The 17,778-nt window shown below is 42.3% G+C and overlaps 1 protein-coding gene across 2 annotated transcripts in view; it reads left to right on the forward strand.

Annotated features, from left to right (window-relative positions):
- The first annotated feature begins 392 nt into the window (after window positions 1–392).
- The window catches only part of ELF2 (E74 like ETS transcription factor 2), a 35,389-nt gene continuing 18,003 nt past the window's right edge, over window positions 393–17,778 (forward strand). For both annotated transcript variants that reach the window (XM_086463782.1, XM_086463784.1), the window contains exons 1-3: window positions 393–424; window positions 7,910–8,105; window positions 9,078–9,243. In XM_086463782.1, the coding sequence (XP_086319908.1) occupies window positions 8,034–8,105; window positions 9,078–9,243 (238 nt within the window). In that variant the 5' untranslated portion in view covers window positions 393–424; window positions 7,910–8,033. The remainder of the gene's footprint in view (window positions 425–7,909; window positions 8,106–9,077; window positions 9,244–17,778) is intronic.

Genomic DNA, 17,778 nt, shown 5'->3' on the forward strand with positions numbered 1-17,778 from the left:
TTTTTCCCCTCAGGCTCGCTCTCTGCATCCTGTCCATAGACTCCCCTCAGCCCTCCACACGAAGATCCGGACTACCCCTCGGGACAAGGAGGGAGGGCAGCCGTGACGGAGGCGCGCAGCCCGCCCGCCGCCGCGCTGACAGCCTCTCCCTCAGCGAAGCCTCGCGCCCCTGCTAGGACAACGGCAACGGCTTCAACGGGCCCCTGCGCAGGCGCGGGGCGGCCGCGCATGCTCGCAGCGCCCCCGCGCGCCGGGCGGCGCGAGCATGTGCAGAGGCGGTGGCGGCGCGGCGCGGCCGGGGCCGGGCAGGTTGCGCTGCTGAGCCCGCCCCTCCCGCCGCGGGGTGGCCCTGGCTCTCCCCGGGCGGCGCCCACTGCCTCGTGCTCCCGGCCCGGGCGGGTGACGGAGCTGGCGTCCGGGCACGGTAAGGGCGCAGCGCCGGTTCTTGCCGCCGCGGCGGGTGGGACGGGCGGTGACAGACGGCCCTGGGGGGGGGGGGGAGCGAACGGGCGGCTGCGCTGCGAGGGGGGCGCGGGTCGCCGGACTGTCCCGTCCCAGGGGCGGCCGCCGAGGTGCGGCGGCCGGCCTCGGGGTGGCCGGGCCGGGGGTGGCTCCGGCGGCACACACACAAACACACACACTCACTCTTCCCCCCCCCTCACTCTTCCCCCCCCCCCCCCCCCCCCTTTCCCCAGATGCATTTTCGGTTTCGCGTGGGACTCGGTGCTGGGTGCGACAGGGAGGCCGTCGTACTGGGGTCGCCCCTCTCCCCCCTCGCCAGTCCCCGTCCCCCCCCGCGGGGGTCCGCGCCGGGGCTGCCGCCCCGCCGACGGAGGTTGGGGGCGGCGGGCGGTTCCCGGCGGCTGTCAGTGTAAACACGGCCCCGGGGCGGCCGCGGCCTGCCGGGCCGGGCCCCGCAGCCCTGCCTGGCCCGGCCCGGGGCGGTGGCGGGAGCGGGGAGGCGGCCCGGGCAGCGCCTTGTTTACACAGGGCGTCGGGAGAACATGGCAGCCCGGGCGTGCTGGTCACTGGCTGTCGTGCGTGCTCGCTCCTCCCGCGGCGGTGGGGGGAGAGCCCCGCCGGGCCTGCAGCCCCGCGCCCCCCCTGCAGCACCGCGCCCCGGCCTCTGCCTCCCCTCCTCCCCGAAACTCCTCTGCGCCCCGCTCTGCGTGCACCCCGGCTGAAGAGCTGGAGCCTGGCGTGTTTTTAATGATGCCTTACCGTGCCTGTGATATGTGCTGGGTCAGCGCTGGTGTTAGTATTTATCTGTTGCCTTTTTGAATGTGTTCTCTCGTGTCTCTTGTTCCCCGCTTAATAAATAATTCAGTTCTTCATTCTTCGTGTTCCCTCCGTTATGGCTAGTCCCTGTCATGTTCCTTGTGACTTTTTTTTTTTTTTAACCGTTTAACTTCTTTAGCAGACGTCTGAATCTTGCTAACTGTCAGTTTAAAAACAATCAATTCTCCATCCTCTGAGTTCATCTCTGGTTGTGCTTTGAAGCCGTCTGTCTTTTGTGTGCTGATAATTGTTCGCCTTTGTTGCAATTTAATCAAAAAGCCCAAAGGCACTTTCTGATTAGTACATATATGCCTGAAATTTTGAGAGCTTCCTAGTTAGACAAGACAAATAGCATGAAATGAAGTTGAGCTCCGGGATGTAGGAGTGTAAGCACTACAGAATTATCAAGACTCTTAAAAACAACACACTAATGATAAAATTTCAAAGCAGTTCAGATATTTCTGTGGCCTGAAGAGTGTAGAAACAGCATGTTTGCATGTTTTGAAATGAGGCCAAAGTGTGGACCTTGGTGATTTGGGGAAAGCTCAGAAATGTAGGAGTTTCAGATCACTTTGTAGAAATGTCTGTTATTAGGGTATGCTGAAGACCCCGTATCGTTGTTTGAGAGGGGATGTCGTGAAGCCAGCTGTTGAGTACTGCAGGAGAGATCTGGATCAGTGACTATTAGCACAAAAGCTAACTAGAGAATGGTATGTAATGAGTCTTTTCCTCCTCTCTCCATCTCTGATAATGGACAGGATCAGTTGCTTTAGGATAGGTTCTGGGAGCAGGATGGTTATTTTGTATGGTACCTTCAGTGACGTACTCTTTCCGTCTCTCAGGTTTCAGTAATATCTGGGTCAGAAGTTACCTAAACTTCAGACCGTATGTGCTTATTTATGTTTAATAGTCATTAAAAGCCATTCAGGGGCTTTACCTCTATAAAGCAGTCGAATTTAAATCTTATAATTTATTCTTTTGACCTCTAGAATATCCTATGAAAATGAATTACATAGTTTGCGTGCACTACTTCCTTTTGTGTGCACGGTTTATTGTTTTGTTGGGGTTTTGTTTTGTGTTTTTATTTTTAAACCCATATCCTCACCGCTTAAATTAATCTGTCTCTGCTCTTTTATTATGTAAAATGGTGAATAATTGCTCCCTACTCTGGCTTGTGGGGGAGTGGAAGCGGATATTAAGGACCAACAATTGACAGGCTGGAAAGAGAAGTGCTGATACAAAGTAGGGGTACGTGTATGAGACTCCTGTCAGAGGGAAGAGAGGGTTTCAGGGGATCTTTAAATAGAGAGCAGTGGGAAGAGAGCTTGCTAATAGGATGATGTGTAGGAAGGTCCAGGAGAAGCCTGCTGAAGCCACAAAGCTTTTTGCAGAACATTAATAGTGTTTAAGTGACTATAAGATTACATGTTTTGGGGGCTCATCAGCTTTAGCTATTGAGGTTTCAGAGCTTTGGATGGTCAGATTATCAAATTAAATGTGCATGGAAGGAGTTCCTCTGGTTTCTTACTGGATTTGATACATCATTAATTTGATCCAATGTAATGATTTCTGTGCATTCAGCAAAAAATTATTGTTGTGTGGAAACTTCTGAAGTGTGATGTTGCTGGGACTACTTGCTTTGGCGGTTCCTCATTTTGATTTCTTTCTCTGTAACTTTTAGTGGTTGGTGTGATTCGTAAGGTACTATAAATTCCATGGGTTGTCTCTTTTCGTTCCCCTGAGGTTGCCTATGCAAAGATTTACTTTGTATCCTCTCTTTGAGCATACCCTCTCATTCTTTAGCTATTTACAAGTTTTGGTTGCGTGTTTTTTTTGCTGTCAGCTTTTGCAGTAACTGAATTTTTTGGGTTTTAGACTGGTTCTGGGTTTCAAAAAAAAAGTTAGTTCACCATGTCTTCTACAACTGTCAGTGTGAATCAGCTAGCCAGAACTCAAAAAATTGTCTGGGAAAATGTCTTAAAAAAGAATTTTCAGTCAACATAAAAAAGAATTTACAGTATGCGCTATGTTTTATATGTGTTGGAGCGATAGTGACGTTTACTAGTGTGTTTGAGGTGCTGCCTATGAAAGACCACCTTTGTACCCGTAGAGGCCTTGTTATGGTTAATGGGGTTCTGCAGTGATCTTGGCCGGTGCATTTCTGTATGTATAACTAATTTCATTTTCAAAATGGCTTCTTTAACTTTTTTTTAATTAAACCAAAGGAAGGCCGTTTTGAAAAAAGTTGTGTGTGATGCTACTGCTGGCTGCAGCCCTGCTCTTGTGGTCGCATCTGTGTAGGTATCCACACAAATCTCTCCTCAGGATTTGGGATGCCAGCTGAATAAAAGGGGGACATTGTTCCAAGTACTCTTACGTTTGTGGTGCGGGAGCAGCTGCCTCTGGTCACTGCTGCCCAGTCTTCTGCACGTTTGTCTTGTTTTCATGTGTGAGTACAAGCGTGTGCATTTCTTTTTCAAGCATCGATTATTTGTTGTTTGTGTTAGAATTTAAATAAACGTCTACTAAGACCATTTGGAGATTTCTGTTTAGAGTTGTGTTTTGAAGCCAGTCCAAATAACTTCACTTTCAGTCTGGCCTAGTAGAGGTGACACTGCCATCCTTTCCACACTGTTTTTTCAATTATTATTTTTAAGTCTGTTGAGCTGCCTGTTTGCGTCTCTCTTAACTTGATAGGTGGTTATGCACAGGGGGATTGACTTAAGATTCTGGTTTTTGTGGGACTACTACGCATTCATCACAGTTGTGATTTGTGCTGGTTTTAAGCTTCTCTGGTAGCTGCTGAAAACATAAGAGGACCATTTGGATTTCTTGTGGGCAGACACTCGAATACTTAATGTAGGCCATATAAATGTACTACTACAAATGTGTACTACTACAAATGAAAATGTGGTATTTTGCAGCCTTTATGATGAGCGCCCTGTAGCCGCTCGAGACATAAGTGCTGTAATTTGGCTTCTTGACTAGTGAAAACTATCAAAAACTTGGGTCTTCGATGTGTCTTTTGTGGTGTTAAACAGAAACTTCTTGCTGTTGAGGCAAAGAACCTTGCTTCAAGATTTGGATTTTTGGTTTTGGTTTCTTTTGAGGGCGGGAGGACCTAGACTTATTTTTGTTTTCCCATGACATATGTATAAAAATAACAGATGATGCAGCAAAGCTGTTTTCCCTGTTGTAAGGGATAGTCCAAATGTTTCAGAACTAGTTTCTCTGCATTTTCCATGACCAGGAAGAACAGGAGCAAATCTAATAAACAAAGTAAATGTAATTGTAAATCTAATTGTCTTTGGGCCTTTTTGTCTCAGTTAGCCTTGGGAAATCTGAATTTTGGAACTCGTTTCCTAAAGTGGCTAGGCAGTCTCTTCCTTTTACAGAAGTCAAATTAGTTGTGACTTACTAGGGGGAGGATGGGGAGTAGATTCAGTATTCTGCTGAAACTCAAGGGAGAAGGGAAAAGGCTTCCACAAAGACACACTGCTCTGCTTAGGGAAAGGGAAGAGGGTGAACACTCTAGCTGCTTTGTTCAAAAAGGGGTGCATCTACAGGAATCTAGCATACACTGGGGTGTGTTTGTGCATTTGTTTTAACTTAGAACTTCTAAACCAAACTGAACTGAAACTCTATTGTAAACTTCCCACTTGCTGGCCAGTGGGCTTGCCTCTTTCCCCACCCTGTCAGGTTTTTGAAGAGGTTGCTGAATAGCAAGACTCTTAGTAAGAAGTTCAAATCCTGTTGGATAAAGACTCTGGGTCTTTAATTTATTCCTTGCCTGGACTATTCTGTACATTCAGTCTGAAGATACTGTCCTTTTAATGTATGCTGAGTTTTAGTGTCTCGCTCATTCTTCTGTGTATTTTCCCCTGTAAGGTTCTTGCTCACTGTGAATTTCTGCTGGAACTGGAAGATGAGCATTATCATTTATATTCCTGCTTTGCCCTATCTTCACCTCTATAAGCAATTGATAATTCATGTAGAGGTAAATCAGTGCAAAAGTTATCTGAACTTCTTGTAACCTAGGAGACAGAAATAGCAGTTTTTTGACATAACCTCATCTAGTACACAGAATGAAGTGTTTTCAGTTGCTAGAATTTGGCAGCTGTTTGGCCACCTGTGTGGGATTATAGTACATAAAATGTGAATATACAGTACACATGGTCTAGTGTATGATTATTTGCGTTAATATGCTGCATGAGAACCATGTGATGTGCTTAAGCTCTGCAAAGGTACTACGTGAAGTGCTCTATGTTCTTACATAGATACAAGTCTGAGTTGCTGGAATAATGCTGATGTTTGAAATTGGTTGCAGGCTGTGCTTCCAAATTAAAATGTGTTTTCCATTCTTTGGACTTCTCTTCTGGGTTATGATTGCTTGGCAGTATTTCTGTGGACGGAAAACTGTAGAAGAGGAAAGTCTTTTTACAGTAAAATGATTTAAAAAAAAAAAAATTCCTCCTGATTGATTATTTTAGCTGTTTTTTTACTTTGCATATTTCTGAATTTAAAGACTTATTAAATAACGTGGTAATTGATAGGCTAGTAAGGAGTAGGCTTTTGGTGCTAGAAGTCTGGAGGGTGACACGTGTATGTGGCTCCAAGGATGCTAGTTAAAGACTTCCAGCTTGAATCTTGTTTGGGGAGCAGAGGAAGTCTTTGCTTTCTTTTTCATCAAGGAAAAGTACTGATAATCAGAAAGTGGTGCTAGCTTTAGAAATGAAACAATGGAAAATGAAGTATTACTGTGGTGGGTTTTTTTTGTTGTTTTTTTCTGTGCTATTACAAATGAAGTATTTTTAGGTATGAATTGTGCTTTCTCGTGTGAAGTTGACTGTCTGTGTAAGCAAAAAATGCCTTAATGTTTTTTTCTAAATTGCATATATTTTTTTCCTTTCTTTGGGGTATATCTCGTGCTTATTCTGCTGCTACTATGACAGTGATTTAAGATGACCTCGTGTTCTTCAGTTTTACTTCATGAAAGTTAATTGCCTAGAAGGCTTGTATCAGAATTTATCCTCCTTTTTGTATGTGAGGGTGAAAAAAATTAGTATCTTATTCTGTTGTGTTGGGGGGTGTGTTTTGTATGTTTGTTTTGTTTTGTTTTTTTCGTTTGGTGTGTTCGTTTTTTGTTGTTCGTTTGGTGCGTTTTTGTAGCAACCTGCCATCCACTGTGTGGCTGCTGACCTTCTGTGCTAAGTTGGTATGGCAACATAAATGATGCCTTTCTGAGCATATTTTTATGGTGTGCTGAAGGATCCTTAACACCTTGATAAATTAGAGTTTTTAAACAGTTTTTGCATAGTATTTTTTTGTTGACTTTCTTACATAGTTGACATCCAGTTGGGGAGACCAGTAATTGTAATTTTTGCTAGGCTGTTGTGCCTGCAAAGATTTTTGTGCCCATAAGAAGCCCAGTTACTGTGCATGAATCTGAGCTTTCTTTTCCCTGTATGTGCAAGATTAATCTAGTTTAAGCTAGCTTCCAGCTAGTGAAAAGCAGGCTTACTGGGTTCACCCACTGGAGTATTAATTGTACTTTTCTTCAGTATGTCTTGAAAGATCCTATTTTCTTGCAGACCCTGGTGATTGTGCTAGCTTTCTAAATGTATGGATTTTATTAAAAGTATTGGGCTAAATTCTGTCTTCTGTTACAAAGTGTTGATCTCAGTGCAGTTACTCTCAAGGGTAATTGATAGCAGATTGGGTTCTTAGTCTCATATGGAATATGTGCTTTCTGTTGTACAAATAAGAAGCCAGACTTCTTAGTTTGCATCTTGAAGTAGTAAAATGCTCCTCACAGCCCACGGTTTATGAACACAGATTATTTGTGTCTTCCAAAGACAGGATATGAGTAGTAATATTTATTCAGAATAAATACATAGCAGTTGTTTAGAAACAAAGCACTACTGTTAATCTGGTTTTAAAGAAATTCAGAAAGGTGGAGGTTACATAGCTTTTTTAATTCAATGACTCCATGGTATACCCAAGTACAGCAATTTTTTAGAAAAAGAGGAACTGCTACAATACTTTTTATTTCAAAGAAAACTGTAGATTAGAAATTACGTATGTATTTGAGATGTGTATTGTATGTGTATTGCTTTAAAAAGGCAGTATGTCTGAAAGCTTTGTGAAACTAGTTATGAAACTTTATGAAACTATGGCTTTATGAAATCACTATGAAACTAGTAGAAAAGAGAAGAAATTGTAATTAAAAAAAAAAATCTCCTAATTTAATAAGAAAGCACTAACTTTAGAAAAGCCACATTAACTCAAATGTATGTATGTCTCAAAGAACTAGTTGATATTTGACCTCAGTGACAAATTCATAATTTTGGCCAGTGGAAAATATCTAAGGATATTATTTTAGAATTGTGTGAAATTTAACAAATTGCAAAGAACCAAACTGTACTACCTTAGTCTTAAAAGTCAGTGTGAAACTTGTGTTGTGTGGCAGTGTTCGGTGTTAACTTTACCAAGGTCAGCACGTTTTGTCACCTATGTTGTGTTCACTGATGCCCTCTTTTGATGTAGACATGTAGCATGCATTCATAAATGTTGGAAGACTTTTGAATATAAACTATGCAAATAACTTACTTTAAATTATTTTGTGTTTCAGCCACCTCTGCCTAGCTGTTTAACAGAAGTGGATGGTGAATTTAAGCCTTTGATAACCTCAGGCTATCCGAATTACTGTCTTCAGTATAGATAACAGCTCTCAAAGCCTCTTGAGGGAATGCACCATGACATCAGCAGTGATTGACACTGGAGGCCCGGGCCTGGATTTTGACAGCAATGGAATAAAAAATCAAGAGGTTAGAAAAATAAATGTGATTATTTGATAACAAAATTCACAGCTTTTATCTTAATTTGAAAGAAAAATTCACTGTAAACTTGCTGTGAAAGCAAGTGAAATGGATTCAAGATTGTCGTATGAGGAGGAAGTGAGCAGCCCTTTTTTCAAATATCTTTTATTAGAAGATTTTTATTACCACAGAGAAGTGGAAGCAGTAAGTTTTGAAGTCTGCAGTACAACTGTAGACTGGGTTTGCAAAATTAAATTCTATACTAAGCATCTTTTTAAAGTAAAGATCTCAGATGTGTCTTGATGTGTAGAATGAGATGAGCAGAACAATACAAGGACCTTTTTCAAAGTTAGCCAACGTGACGTATTTACTCATATTTTGCATTCTTACCAAGAAATAATATTCTGCTATCCTGTAGCTCGTAGTATATTGAATCTGGGGGGGGTCCACTTCTGCAACACTTGAACAGATTAAATGTGCTGGTACAGACATTTTGATCCTTAAATAGATAGAGATAGGCGTATGGGCTTTGAAGTAGCCAGTTCTTTTGTGATAGCTGACATACTTAATCCAAAACATGAGTGTTCATAAGATACAGGTCAGCTGTAGGTATGTTGCAGTACACATGCAAAGCCTTGATTACATTTCGTGGAGCAGAGGGAGAAGAAACACTTCCCACATCTGAATGCCTTAATTAGAAAGCATGTTCTTTTTTTCGATGTCTTAAAGCTGTCTGGTGCTTTAAGTTTTAAGTGCTTAAAGCCAGGAAAATATCTTTGAGATTCAGGAAGGTCCCTTTGGTGGATGATAACCTACCTTTTATTTTTTTTTAATCTCTTGCTTTAGAAGCAAATTTCCTTTAAAAATCTTTAAAATTGTTATCATTGTTCCATAAGATATTTAACAGCGTAAGAGGAAAATATTGATGTAGAGTTCAACAGTGCAGTATTTAGAGCGTGGTGTTTTTTTTCCTTTCTATAGGAAAATGTGCCAGTCTCTGAATTCCCAGCAGTGATTGTGGAGCCAGTTCCTAGTGCCAGACTAGAACAGGGTTACGCTGCTCAGGTCCTGGTTTATGATGACGAGACTTACCTGATGCAAGATGTAGCAGAGGAACAAGAAATTGAGACTGAAACTGTGGAAACAGGTAGACATTATAATTATTTTTTTTTTCCATGAGATTTTCTTACTTTTAGAAGTCCCTGAGGCATGTGACTTTGTGTTTACCCACAGGATGGAGATCCTGCCCTGGGTTTGCATCTCTTCGCTCTAAACTTAGTTTTACTTAGCTTCAGTGGGGACAGGATTGGGACTTGACAGGTGAAAGTGTCACCTTAGGTTCAGGGTGCTGCATTATAACATGATGTACCCTCATAAGTAGGTGGATCTTCATTTATGTCTTTGTTACCTGTTTAGGCAGGGGGTTAACTAGACAACTAAACTTGGCGTTCTTAAAAGTCTGCTGAGCCAGGAAGCTGGTTAGAATTTAGTTTTACAATGTGTCTGAGCCAAATAACTGCAGGGCAGCTGGTAATATGGTCTGTGTGGCTCTCTTTACCTTATGTTCCAACTCTTTCCCCCTTCCCATGAGCTCTATCCTCTGTCCCTTGCTATCCTGCCTTTCTGGTCCAAGAGTGGTTTTATTGCTGGTTTAGTGTCAGGAGTGCGTGGCTGGGGGGAATGGAGTTGGGCTGTCCTTTTATGGGCAAAAAGACTCATAGTTGGAAATTAACTCAGCTATATGTAAAATAACAAGTTGTGAATGAAGAAAGGAGTAGAGCTTTGGTGTCAAAGCAGCCAACCTGTTCAGCGATAACCATGTATCTTTCTGCACACCTCTCTCCAAAGAACACAATCAGGAGCTTTGACGTTTCTGAGGGGGACCAAAGTCCGTTTAAATGCCTGAAGAAACAGAAGTTGAGCTCCTGTTGGAGCCTAACTACATCTGACTGCCAGGCTGATGCTGTGCTGCAGTTACTGTTGTCCCTCCCACTTGCTTGCTTGTGCTAGTTCTCATACTGTTGAACCTTTTTTTAGCCATTTCAGTATGCTAATTTTGCAAGAAAAAATAGCAGGGAAAGCCTCAACTGTTCTGTATTTTTGTTGGGTTAACTTCCTGCTGGATTAGCATGCTGACAGGGCCTGATGGGCGGTGGGGCAGGGAGTACGTGGAACTGCAACAAAAGGGGGGAGAGGTCCTCTTGGCCACTCCATACTGAGCTGGTGAGACCACGTGACTAGAACATGGATAGTGTACATTCCTACCCGTGGGCTGCCTGATTTAGAGTTGGAGTTTCAATTCATGATGTCAGGCAAGCAAAACAAAGCTGACAGACTCTTCTGTCAGCTGCATAACTTTGCAGCCCAGAAAATACATGTGCATTCCCATCAGATTAGGTAGGTTTCAGTTCAGATTTCTCCATAAATGGTGGACGCAATTGTTCGTACATCTTTCTGAATCTGGATGTTAATTTCCTGTAGCACTGCATCAAAACTCACATGCATAAACTTCGTAAGACGTGCATGAACTAATGGCTCAGGTTTTGGGAGAATACTTACAATTCCAGTTTACTCAAATGTGTTTTGAGTTAAATATGATAATTACAAGTTCAGCAAATTCATGAAAAGATTATGAAATATGGGTTGTTTTTTTATTTTATTTTTGACGATGGTAATAAAGCTTGTAAGGGAAGTGAGAATTGAGGGTATTCTTCCCAAGAAGCTGAGTTTTATAGATTAAACTTGTATTTGAAAACCTTGAAGAGCTTATACTCTGAAGGCATTTGAATTTAGAAATATTATTTTTTAAACATTAAATATGCTGTTTCTTGTATGATTTTGGTAGATTAATGGCTAACAGAATAGTTCTTTTATGATACAGAGATACTGCAAATGAACTCTGTCTGTTTTTAAGTATCATTTTCTGGCCACAGTAAATTGATGGAAATGACAGTTAAAAACTTGTAGCTATTCTGTAGGAATTTTTTTTTTTTTTTTTTTTTAAGCTTCTCTTCAAAGAAGGAGACATGTGGCTGCTTCCAGGTCTTGATATTTGAAAATACAGTCTTGAAATTAATAGGGCAGTTGATATGATAGTTTAGTGAGTTTGTGGCTGGAGATGTTAAGGGATGTGTCTTGACTGCAGGTAGTTTGGTGGTGGTTTTTTGTGTGTTTTTTTTTTTTTTTCCTTTGGTAGTTTTTCAGTTTCACACCAAGAATGAGTAGACTTAATGTCTTTCGTGCTTCTAGACTCTAGAACCCACCTTAAAAAAGCCTTGGCAGTACTTGCAATGATACGTATCCGCATAACATAATACGTGCCCAGTTGTCAGTACCTACTGCTGGCCATGGGCCTGATTTCCACACCCGCCCCTGCCTTGTGAGTCTATTGGCAATTCCAATGATTCCTGATTTACAAGCTTTACGATGTTACAGCATACTTATTACAAGAGCCTTGAGCTACTTTGCTGTTTATTTGCATAATTTATGCCTGCACTGGTACTACTTTCCTCCTTCGTTACCTCACTTCTGATGAATTTGCAAAACCAGTGGTGTTTGTTGTTTACAAATCTTGTGGACCAGTAGGCAGCTATTAAGCAAATTTTGCTGTAAGTAAGGGAAAGCTCGCTCCCTCTGAGAAGTATACCAAAATCATGTTGCCAGTGTAGACTCTGATTTAATTGATTCAGTGAATCTAACTTCTTGTATCAATAGTGTTTTTCCCCTGTATTTTTTATTAATCATCAAAGCAGCAAGTATAGGTTTGGGATTTTTTTCTCACAATTTTAAAGAGGAAACAAAACTACTACTTTTGAGAAGTGGAGATATCATTTGAATTGTGAGTGGCCATCACGTTTTTTAATTTGATGTTCCATCAGAAGTCCTCCCTGTGGTGCAAGTTGGAAGTCTGTTTTAATTCTAAAAATGTTATTGCCACAGGGGGGTAGAAGATCTGCATGAAAAAATGGGGATCTGAAAATGAGCCCCTCCAGGATTACGATCTGATGGAAAAATATTGACCTACAAAGACAACAGTGATGGTATGTTTGTCTTATCATCTCTTAATTTTTTTTTTCCACCAGGAAGTTCAGTTGAATGTAAATTGATAGCCACCCTTAAGGAGGGAGGAGGTTGAATAAAGTGAGTTTGGGCTTAACTCATCCCTCAATTTAAATAAATGCATGGATAAAATCTATACTTTAAGGCAAGTCTTTTACAAAGGAAGTTTCAGGTTACTACTTACACTGTTATCACCATGGGAACCAGCTTTGTATATCTGTGTAAAGTCTCTAGTTATTACATGTTCTTCTTTCTGCCTCTATGTCTTCTCTCATTGTGATCAAAACTGCTTCCTTCTGACTTCTTTTACGTGAATTTGAGCCTGTGAACTCTTGTTTGTCTCCAGTGAGTTTCCATCAGTTGTTAAATATCATGTGCTATGAACTTGGTGTTAGATCTAATTAGAATCTTACCTGGGATTATGGTATGTGTATGTAAGGGATAAACAAAATAATGTTAACATTCGTTCTGTCCAGACATTATTCGATTAAAATGTTGTTACAAAAAATTAGTTAGAACAAGCATCTGGTGTACGTTTTGGTAGTGCTGATACACGCTGTTGATTGAACTTCCTTACACTGACAGTTTAATGAGGAGTTTAAAAGTGGAGAGCAGTTCACTTTAGAAGACTGTGCTGACTGTGAACAAGATTTCGGACATTGTAACAACTTGATTAAACTCTCAGCTTAATTTGGTGCCGCTGTCGTCAAGGAGCTAAGATGAAGCCCATTAGCTAGACAAAAGCAAGATAAAACTTTGCATCCAGTACTTGTCTTCTGCAAGAATTAGTTATCTCTAACACATTCATGGGTTTAGAATTTGTCCTTTGAATGTGAGCTAATTTTATTTTTGACACCATGCTGCTGCTGCATTGGTGCGAGTTCTCGCTCTGCCAAGAAATCCGTTGCGTTTTTGCTGGTTAAATATTGATGACAGTGGAACAAATCAATCCCCCTCTCGTTGCATATGCTGTTGTGTAACGCTCAGAGCAGTTGCGCAAAGGGCATGTGCGTCTGTTCTCAGTAATGTTCCTAATTCAGAAACAAAATGCAACTGCAACTTAAATTTTATGTCACCTTTGCTGGTGTTTCCCTTTCTGAGAAATTAATGAAGAGAGCTGGGCAGCTGCTCTATGGATGATAGTATTTCTGTGTAATAGTAACAGCCTGGTTGTGGTGTCCAGTTCTTTCCAGATTTCAGGTTTCTGCCTTGCTGTGTTCAGTGCTCCATTCATACTGAAAGAACACTACAAGACTAAGTGTTTTGTAATAAAGCCTAATTTAACTACACATCTTAGGCATAATTTTTGTTTTCTCAGGCTAATCGAATGTATTGCTAGTGTGGGGCGTTATCGGTTGGACTGCAGATGTACAGATGCATTCTCCTATTGCAACTGGGAGTGAGAAATTGTGGGATGTTAATATGAAGACTAAGCCAGAGCATTTTACTAATGTAAGCTGAGAAATGTTGCAGTTTCTGTATTGACATTAGAATGTGATATGACATGCCAAAACCATCGTGGTATGAGCTCACAAGAGTCAGTGGTCTTTATTGATCAAAAATACAGTGACAAACTTGAAAGTAATAATTTTTAAAGGTGATCTGCATATTAAAAGGGAGATTGTAGTTGACAACAAATTCTAGAATCACAGTAAAGCTATATGTGTTTCAGCAGTACAATCCTTATCCAGTGGGCTTATAGAATAGACATTTGTTACCAGAGAAGTCTTAACGAATTGCAAGTGCTAGGTTTTGAACAGAGAAATTGCTCAATGGTGGCAGAGTTCGTATGCCAGCCTATTACCAGTCTGAAATGCTGTAAATTTTGTAAAAATCATGTAATGTACTATGCAAATGCCGGATTTATAATTGTCTGCTAGACTGCCCTGAAATTAAAGAATTTCATTATAAGGCAGTGCATACATCTTTCTTTTTTTTCTTTTTTTTTTTTTTTGAGATAGTCAAGTTTTTCTTATGATCCCACTCCCATCCACTTTTGCAAATCTGCTGAAACTTTGAAGTTTTTGAATTTGGAATTTCTGCATCCACTGTCTTGCACATGATTAATCACATCCAGCTTCTTCTCTTGAGTTGTCTTTCACTTTTTCAGAATAACCAGAATGAAGTTTAACTGGTGTATATTGCAAAGAAGTGAAGCTCATTTACTTTAACAGGAAGAAAGTTGTCCATATCCCTTAACAAGAAAGCAGGAGTTGTTAGGTATCTTACTCCTGTGTTTGTACAAGTAGGGGGTTACAATTCACTTGAGTGTTCCTGTTGTCCAAGTTAATTTTCTACCAAAGAGTCTGAAGTGCACAAGGATGGAGGTGCTGGCAGTAAAAATGCAGTTACTTCTTGTTGTCTTGAAATTTCTTGAGACTTACACTACCTGTAAGTGTTCCTGTGTGTCGTAAGCATAGTTTTGAATGGTCGCTTTCCTGTGTATCAGAACACAGTGAGGTCCTTTGTTTTTCTGGCAGTTGGTAGATGTAGCATGTGGGGAGCATTTAGGTCTACCTGGCTATCTTGACAGCTGAGCTTGTGGTTTAAAAAATTACCGTAAAGCTTAATCTATGTATTCTCTAACAGTAAAAATAGAAGAAGAAAAAAAAAAAAAGATAGTAGGCTAATAAAGAGATATTCACGATCTGTTTCTACATGGGTTTTCTACTTTTCATGCCAGATTTCAAATTTCATGTGGTCCCGTTACATTTCAGTAAATATTTCTTGCGTATTGGGCCACCCACCACTCTGAGTAGATTTTATATCCCTCTCTGTTAGCCTTCCGCCTAAAAAGAAGGCTTTAAAAGAGATGAGGCAGTTAAGTGCATGCTTACTTTTTTCCCTGTTGACTGTCTTTTTTTTTTTTTTCCCCTTAAATAGTAAGATTTCATTGGCATGACAAATCAATTGGTGTTCAGCATAAAATACTGGAAATCATGTAGTTTAAAGAGGCGGAACTGCAGAACTTTTGGGGAAAATTGCCTTCCTCCTTAAAGGCAGTGGTATGTTTTAGTACTACACGTACATAAAGAAGTTGGGCACAGGTCAAAATGATCACTTCATAGATTTGTTGTAGTTTACATTTTAATCTTGAAAGTGCGTGGGATTGGACTTTTTCCAACTGACTGGAATCCCTTGGGCATCCGGTGATACTCTCTCTATGTACGGTCGGAGAGATAGCGAAGAGTCAGAATGATGTGAGCAGCTGTTTGAGTCCATTTTATGTGAATTGGCAAACACTATGCTCAGTCTGTGCTCACAGTAGTAAATAAATAGCGCTTAGAAAACTGGTATTAAACAAAGAGCTTGATGTTTTATACTTTTTTTTTTTTACTTACTTTGAACACATGGTGTTTGTCAAAAATTACACACGCAGATTATTTGAACGTGGTTATTCAAGGAGTCCACATGTTTTAGGGAGAACTTCATTCTACCTGTAGGGGGTAGTGAGAACGACTTGGATATGAGTCAGACACTTCCCTGTGTGCCTGGAAGTTGCCGTCAGCAAACAATCCTCACTAAATTACATAGTGAACAATGAGGCAGTAAACTACAAATGCATCTTCTCCAGAGTCTGAGTGTGAACTCCTGTTGACACAGGTCTGGATCTTCAAGGGTATTTAGTGTCTTGGTGCACCTTTTGATCTGGTTCTAAACTGACACACTATTTTTTAACTGTATTTTATTGCTGCAGACCTAACTGCTTCAAGTGTGGGTAAATTGTGATTTTTAACAGCAGTAGGGACACAGGATGAAGTGACGCGAGTACACGGTTATTTCAGCGCTTGGAATGTAAGCTGAATCTATGGTGTTGCTAAACTGCACTGCATGAGGTTTCCACTTCAATTTGAGGATGTTTTAATGAAGGGCTATGAACTTTTATTGCACATTTAAGTGCGTGCCTACTCAAGATGCCTTTACTTGTCCTTGGGCTTGTCTCCACTCAAAATAATCTGTGCTGGAGAATGCAGCAGAATCCCCTGGTAGAAATAACGCTGACAGAAGGAATTCTTGTTAGCACTGCTCTTCCACCTCTCTGAATAACGTCAGCTGACAGGAGCACTCTGTTGTTGCTGTATCTGCATGAGAGCTTTTTCCCTTCACAGCTGGCTGGAGTGCCTTTTTTGTCCATGCTTCCGGCTGGAAAGAGCTCGGCTGGCAAAACTTTAGCAGAGCTACCCATAGATACCACAGCTTGAATGTGAAAATGAATGATCTTGTCGTGCAGTTCTTGTTCGTTATCTGATGAGGCGATGAAAAAATTTGATTCCTTGCAGCCAGGAATAGATGAGTGAAGTCTACAAAATGCCTGAATTTTTATTTGTGTGTATAAATATGGTCATTACATTGTATACCTGAAAAGCCTAGAGAGTTGTAGTAGGAGTGTGATCTGTCAAAAGTTGGAGGTACTGAGTTGACCAGTTGGAGTTGACTTAGGCTGGATGCTGTTTTGTGATTTCTGTGCTGGGGAGTATGTTTCTAAATTCTTGCTTGTGATTGAGATCCTAGGACTGCTAAAACTTGAGAGGCCGAGAGAGGTTCCTTATTGTCAGATTGAGGCAGCTGGTGCCCTTCACCTTTTTCTAGCAGAGCTGTGGTGCTGTTGTGTACAGGGAAGTCTCTCTGGGCAGTAAGCAGTTGTTTGATCCTTCCAATAACGGCTTAACATAGGCCTCCTCAGGTGTGTGTAGCATTAACAAAGGAGTTTCTACTCCATGTAGGACAGACTTGGCTTTTCTTGGCATAGCTGCTCTTAGCCTGCAGCTCTGAAGTTTTAACCTGAAAACACGCAGCACAGGGACTCAGTGGGGAAGCTTGGAAGATGTCCTTGTGACTGTTGCTTCTCTCCAGCTGCAGCGCGCCGGGGGCCTGCCAGGCAGGCTGTGGTGTAACTAAAGCAGGTTGTTGAGATGGGAGAGGACACGACCCTAAAAAGTGGTGTTGTGTTTTGTTTGGTTTTGGTGTTTGTTTGGTTTGTTTTGTTTTTTTTTATTTAAGAAAGCAATGCAGCTTCCCCCCCCCCCCCCCCCCCCCCCAAATCTGCTCCGAGGCTAGGTTTGTTGAAGGATAGGGCCTCTGGCTAACTGGAGGAGGCACCTAAAGTTCCCTTGGAGTCAGCCCTGCTGCTGCCGAGGGGATGAGGTGGGTTGCACTCGAGACAGACCTCAGTGTTCTGGCAAAGTATGACCAGGGCACGTAGCCCAGGGGTTTGCCCGGGAGAACACTGGTTAACGGGTTCGCGGTGGCCTCGGTGGGGGCCATCAGGCGTGTCCCGAGAGAAACACCTCCATGAGAAGGGGCCTCGTGGGTACGCGGCGTGCCCCGGGTGCAGCGGGCAGGGAGCCTCTTCGGGGCACGTACGTGCAGGTGGCAAGGGAGGACGGTGGGGTGGCGGTCCCCGCTCGGGGCTGTGCCGGGCCGGGCCGCGCTCGGATCTCCGCGCGTACTTGCCTGCGGCTGCCTCCGGCTCCGGTCACCTGGCGGAGCCGGGGAGGCGCTGCCCCCGCCTGCCCGCGCCCCGGGGCAGCAGCGCGCGGGCGGCCGGCGGCTTCCCCCTCCCGCAGGCAGCCTCGCGCTGCGGCAGCGGCGAGTGCTCGCGCGGCACTTCCTGTTTGAGGCC

The sequence above is a fragment of the Leptosomus discolor genome, chromosome 4, assembly GCF_034619465.1.
Source record: "Leptosomus discolor isolate bLepDis1 chromosome 4, bLepDis1.hap2, whole genome shotgun sequence".
NCBI classification, from domain to species: Eukaryota; Metazoa; Chordata; class Aves; order Leptosomiformes; family Leptosomidae; genus Leptosomus; species Leptosomus discolor.